Genomic DNA, 6,759 nt, shown 5'->3' with positions numbered 1-6,759 from the left:
TTAAAAATTCTGTATTTTAGCAATTTTGAAAAACTTTTGAAATTTTAAATTATTTTTGAAATTTTTTAAGAACCTTAAAATATATTTTCAAGTGATTTAATTTTTTCCAAAATAAAAAAATCATTTAAAAATTTTCCAGGAATCTTAAGTAATTTTTTAGTGTCTTGAATCCTTTTCAATCCTTAAAAATTTTGAAAAATTTTTTTAAAATATTTAAATTTTGTTTTTGATTTTTTCGAGGTTTAAAATTATTAGTGACATTTTTCCAGAACTATTCAATATATTTTAAAAGGATTCGATTTTTTCCACAATTTTTCTGTATCCTGAAAAATTAAAAAACCTATTTTAAAATCTTGCAGATACTTTTTTGAAAATTTTGAAATTCTTTTTAAATATTTCTAAATATTCGCATAAATGTCATTTTAAAAAATAAAACATACAATTTTTCCAGAAATTTTATGAACATTTTTTATCCTATCTTGAAACCTTTTAAAATCCTTAAGAAGCTTCAAAATTGTATTTGAAAATTTTCAATAATCTGCATTTTTTTCAAATTTTAGATTATTTTTGAAAATTGGTTTTAAGCTTTTGAATAGATATTAAATAATCCTAATTTTTAAGCATTAAAATTTCTTTAAATTGCCTATTAACATTTTCCAGATTCTATTTTGACAATATTGAAAATATTTTTAGATGTTTTAAAATCTTTTTAAATAATTTGCTAAAATTAATTTTTCCAAATAAAAAATCATTTAAAATTTTCCTGGGAATCTTACAAACATTGTTTATTCTCTTAAAATTTTTCACAATGCTTGGCAACTTTTTTAATTTTTTTGTTCGTCAAAATTTTTAATTCATATTTAAAATATAAAAAGAATTTTAAGTAGAATAATTAAAGTTGTAACTTTGAAAGTATAAATTTAGCGGAATTGACTTTCGTATTTAATTAGTTTTGAAAAGTTAATTTATAATTGCTCATTTTAAATAAACAGCCTTTTTTATAAAAAATTTCAAACTGGATATTTGAAATATTGTATAATTTGAAAATATTTGAATAGAATTTCAAATTGAATACAGCCGTTTAATTATTGTAAATTGTAAACTGAATGATTTTGTAATTAATAAGTTATTAATTGAACTTAAAATATAAACAATATAAAATTGAGCGTATTTTAAATTGCACTATATCATGTGATATGAAATTTATCATATTTTATCGGATTAGATAGATTTTTCTCCTAAAAATTTGTCAAAATTCCGTTAAAAAATAAATTCCGGCATTGCAAAAATAAAATCAAAATAATTTCTAAACCAGATAGTAAAAATCAAATTTTCCCTTAAAATAATTTTTCTCCATATTCTCTTTGAAATTCCCTGTTTTCAGAAGATTATTGTATCAAGAACACTTTGACTAATCACACATTATTTATAAATTAAGTAATCCTCAGGCCCTAAATCGCCGTTGAATTTGTCCTTCATTGATTCTGTGAAAGTATCGTGATGAGTCTTGTGAAAAAGTGCACGTATAATAAAGAAAGACCCAAGTGCATTTAATATTTCTTTTTCCATCTCCCAGTCTTAATCCTTCAATCACTAGGAGAGGAATGCGTTAAATAGAAAAAAATCTAAATAAAATATTAGAATTTTAATCTATAATCAGTGGTTTTCAAAATAAAATAAAAAATGCTAATGTAAGAATGGTAATATCTCGTTTCAACTCGACGCATTCCCCATTGCAAAATTTGCCTGATTAATCAGGCATCGTTCGCTTTCGCGCTAAATCTCGTAGAATATGACTTTCTTTAAATCTTTATATACAACTCTATTCGCATTACACACTTCGCTAGTTATTGTTTCGCTACATTATTACGATACAACAAAAATGACTCCCGGATTCCTTTTATGTAAAAAAGAATTCGCATTCTTACAACATTCTCGTGAAATCAGAAACTTTAAAATGATGCTTAGACGACGAGACGAACAGGAATTGACTAAACTTTCGTATTTAGGCGCTTGTAGCAGTTTTTGACATTTGTTATCAACAAAATTACCACTTTTCCATTCTAGGAAGACATTCTTTCATTAAGTATTTCGCTATTTCCATGTTAAAAGATTCGGTTTAGTAAGCGGAAAGTCCGGGTTCGATTCTTTATGTCGGTTTTCTTTTAGATTTTTTTTCGTTGCAATTTATCACTGAATTATTTATATCAAGCTAAAATATTCATGTTTACCCCTTTTTTTATATGGAAAGATTCCTCATGTTGATTTTTGTTTAAAAAAAAAACATAACTCATTCTAATTGCAAAATATGAATATTATAATAATAAAAAATGTCTTTTGTTTATATTTTATTTTTATCTCATATGAAAATAATAAAAAGGAAAATATTGGTGTTTGACTTAATATAGAAAAATAACAACTTCTTATTTAAAAAAATTTTAATTGATTAAAAGTGGTAAAGGTAAAAAAAATGCTTTTCTTGCGAAAAAATGGCTAAAAATGAATATTTTGGCTTGAATAAAATAAATTAATAGACTTTTGCAATCAAAAATAATGAAAAAACTGAAAAAAAATTACAGAAGCGGGAATTGCGGTCCAGGCAATGTTCGCTAATTTTTTTTAAAGTCGTTTTTGAATCCAAACAAAATTTTATGAATATCAGGGTGCCAAAAAATGTGTTTTGAATTTTTTAAACACTACCCTCTGGAATTTTTCCTTTTGATGCAACAATACTGCCAAACATTTTCTTTTATTTAAAAAATTTGTCTATAGGTTTCGCACAGCCGTTTTAGGCCTGAAAATAAATTTTCTTAGTTTAAAATTTTCTTTAAATACAAATTTAAGACTGTTAGCTCATTTCGAAGCAGATTTTTTTTATTTATTGAGAAATACGACTTAAATTTTATGAATAAACAAAAATAGAGACATTATTGGGCCTGGAAAACGATAATTTGTAATTTCATTAAATTATTTGTCCGAATTCTGAGGCAAATTATGAAAAGTGTGAAAAAAGTAAAGATGGCTCGTGAAAATTTCCTGAATTTCTTGGCACTATTTTAAAGTCCTTAGATTCAAAAGAATCTGAAAAAATTCTATAGCACTTCACGGAATTAAAAAGAATTCAAAAGAATACAAAGAATTAAAAGAACTCTCAGGAATTCAAAGAATTTTTTACCCTGGAATTTGTATTAAAAACAATTAAAACTAAGAAAACCAATTTTCAGACCGAAAGTGGTCTAGCGGATCCTCTAACAAAATTTGCAATAAAAGAAAACTTTTTTTGAATCACCTTAGTGTTGGCTCCCTTTATTATATTATTCGCGATTCATTTTTATTCACATTGAATTGTTTCTAATATTTTTAATTAATTTGAATTGCCAGAAATTCATTTAAACTCTTTCAAATTCATTTGAATTCTTTTAAATTCATAAAAATGTCCTAAATTCTATGAATTATCTGCATTTCTTCAATTCAAGTGAATTTTGAGGTAAATTATGGAAAATGTGAAAAAAGTTTAAAGTGTGAAAAAAAATGATGAAAAATGAATTACTAAACATTTCTTGAATTTTTTAGCCCTATTTTAAAGTACTTGAATTCAAAATAACCTGAACGAATTTTAATGCACATCACGGAATGAAACAAAAATTAAAAATAATACCAAGAATTCAAAGAACTTTAAAGAATTAAAAAAAAATGTTGCCTTAAATTAAAAAAAATTAAAGCTTAGAAAATTTATTTTCAGACCTAAAGTGGCCTCACGGATCTTTTCACGAAAAAACGTAAATAAACGAAAATCTATGGCAGCAATTTTTTTACCAAACGGAAGAAATTTAGGAGGAAGCTTTTGCAAAATTAAAAATCATACCTTTTATGAGGCACCCTAGTGTTTATTCCCCTTATTATATTATTTAGAATTGTTTTAAATTCCTTTGAATTTACATTGAATTTCTTTGAATTTACATTGAATTCCTTTGAATTTACACTTAATTCATTTGAGTTTTTTCTAGTATGTTTAATTATTTTCAATTGCCAGAAATTAATTTAAACTCTTTAAAATTCGTGAATTGCGAGGTAAATTATGAAAAGTGTGAAAAAAGTGAAAAATGTAAAAGAAAATGAGGAAGATTGAATTACTGAAAATTTCCTGAATTTCTTGGCACTATTTTTAATTCCTTAGATTCAAAAGAATCTAGAAGAATTTCAAAGCACTTCCCGAAATTCAAAAGAATTCAAAAGAATTTAAAAAATACAAAGAATTCAAAGAACTCTCAGAAATTCAAATAATTTTTTACCCTAAAATTTGTATTTAAACAAATTAAAACTGAGAAAATTAATTTTCAAAACTAAAGTGGTCTAGCAGATCCTCTAAAAATAAAAAAAATAAATAAATGAAAGCATTTTTTACCAAACGAAATAAATTTAGGAGGCAGCTTTTGAAAAAATGAAAATCATACCATTCTCAGACACCCTATTGTTTGCTCCCTTTCTTATATTATTAAGAATTATTTTGAATTCCTTTGAATTCTTTCTAGTATTTTCAATTATTTTTAAATGTCAGAAATTTATTTAAGCGCTATCAAATTCTTTTGATTCCTTTCAAATTCATAAAAATGTTCTGAATTCGATGAATTGTCTGAATTTTTACAATTAAAGAAAATTTTTCGAGGTAAATTATGAAAAGTGTGTAAAGAAAGTGAAAAATGTGAAAGAAAATGATGAAAAGTGAATTATTTAAAACTTCTTGAATTTCTTGGCACTATTTTGAATTCCTTAGATTCAAAAGAATCTATAAGAATTTCAAAACGCTTCCCGAAATTAAAGAGAATTCAAAAGAATTCAAAGAGCTCCGAGGAATTCAAAGAGTTTTTTAGCCTTAAATTTTTATTTAAAGAAAATGAAAACGAAGAAAATTCATTTTTAGACCTAAAGTGGTCTAGCGGATCCTCTAAAAAAAATTTTGATAAAAGAATATTAAGGGCAACATTTTTTATACCAAAATGAAGAATTTTAAGAGGAAGCGTTTGCAAAATTAAAAATCACACCTTTTTTGAGGCACCCTAGTGTTTGTTTCTTTTATTATATCATTTAGAATTATTTTGAATTCCTTTGAATTTAAATTGAATTCCTTTGAATTCTTGGAATTCTTTCTAATATTTTTAATTAATTTAAACTGTTAGAAATTTGTTTAAACTCTGTCAAATTCGTTTGAATCCTATTAAATTCAGAAAAATGTTCTAAATTCTATGATTTATCTGCATTTGTTCAACTCAAGTAAATTTTGAAGCAAACTGTGAAAAGTGTGAAAAAAAGTAAAAAGTGTGAAAGAAAATGATGAAAATTGAATTACTGAAAATTTCCTGAATTTCTTGGCACTATTTCAAAGTTTTCGGATTCAAAAGAACCTGAAAAAAAAATTTTCAAGGAATTAAAAATAATTCAAAATAATACAATGAATTGAAAGATCTTCAAGGAAATAAAAGAATTTTCTAATCTTAAATTTGAATTTAGAAGAAAAAAACGAAAACTAGGAAATTTTTTTAAGAAAAAGGAAGTAATTCAGGGGATATAGAATTTGAAAAATTCAAAATCACAGAAAATTAAAAGCAATTAAAAATAATACACTAAATCAGAAAGTATAAATTACTACACCCATCAAGAGATTTTCTTTTAACATGAAAATATCGACTTTCTTATCTTGATTGTAAATATTTGCTTCATTGCAAATACAAAGTGCTAAATTGCAGTTCAAAAGAATCGAACCTTGTTATACAAAAAAAAAAAAGAATGACTAATTTATTACTAATGAAATATGAGAATTCGCAACAAAAAAAAAAACAACAATGTGAAGGAAGACGATGATTTTCAATGGAGGTAGAAAACATTAGCTACCTAAAATCATCTATTGTACAATGATTGCCTGCTGCTCGTCAATCTTGGTTATTACTATTTAATTAAATTTTTTTTTTTTTTTGAAAAATGTATGAAAGCGAGCCATCGACCATAGCACAAACACGAAGTCTATAAAATACGAACTATTTTTCTTTGAATCTCGAAACAGGAATTTGTTTAAATATAGAAAGAGGTCGGTGGCAAAGAGGACGAATCACTCACACTTTTGAAACTCTCTCTCCTCTCTCTTTCTCTCTCGCTATGTACAATGTAGACTTAAATAACGACCTTTAGAGTCCGTCCACTTAAGAGTAGTTATTGGTTATTTTACCAGATCAATTTTATGTCTGGTACTGTTGTGAGTCGCTGCTCGTTTCTCTTGATTGACCAATGAAATCCGAGTCCGGACTGGTAGCTTCAGTCCCTTCAAATTGACGATTTTTTCATTTTCCTTTCGAATTGAAAGGAAAAAGCGACTCGGAAAAAATCTGGGGAATCTTTAGTCGTCCAGGTGGCAATTGATACTATCGAGAAGTGCCTAAATTGACATTAGGCTTATAACGAAGGCGCCTGGCGGAAAAGGGGATTCCCCCGAATTGGAAGAATGTGCGCCTCGGAGTTGAAAACCCAATCGTCCAAACTTATTAGGTCGTCATCGCTGAAGAGAAGGTAGAGGTACTGGAACAATAGGACACATTTTTTCTTACTTTTTGTCTCATTCTCAGAACTGCCTATCTCAAAAAAGTAGATTTTATCACGCAATTTAATATTGTAAAATAATTAATCAGTCAATAATAACCAATCAATCATTTCACTAAATAAAACCCTTAAAAAATTATTTTCCATTACAAAATTCAAATAATTTTCACT

At 26.0% G+C, this 6,759-nt stretch overlaps 1 protein-coding gene across 5 annotated transcripts in view; it reads right to left on the bottom strand.

The window, feature by feature from the left end:
- Window positions 1-5,956: 5,956 nt before the first annotated feature.
- The window catches only part of LOC117181692 (mannosyl-oligosaccharide 1,2-alpha-mannosidase IA-like), a 242,201-nt gene continuing 241,398 nt past the window's right edge, over window positions 5,957-6,759 (bottom strand). For all 5 annotated transcript variants that reach the window (XM_033374620.1, XM_033374619.1, XM_033374622.1 and 2 more), the window contains exon 11: window positions 5,957-6,567. In XM_033374620.1, the coding sequence (XP_033230511.1) occupies window positions 6,445-6,567 (123 nt within the window). In that variant the 3' untranslated portion in view covers window positions 5,957-6,444. The remainder of the gene's footprint in view (window positions 6,568-6,759) is intronic.

Source organism: Belonocnema kinseyi, chromosome 10 (assembly GCF_010883055.1).
Source record: "Belonocnema kinseyi isolate 2016_QV_RU_SX_M_011 chromosome 10, B_treatae_v1, whole genome shotgun sequence".
Lineage (NCBI taxonomy): Eukaryota > Metazoa > Arthropoda > Insecta > Hymenoptera > Cynipidae > Belonocnema > Belonocnema kinseyi.
This window is presented reverse-complemented; position numbering and strand designations above follow the sequence as displayed.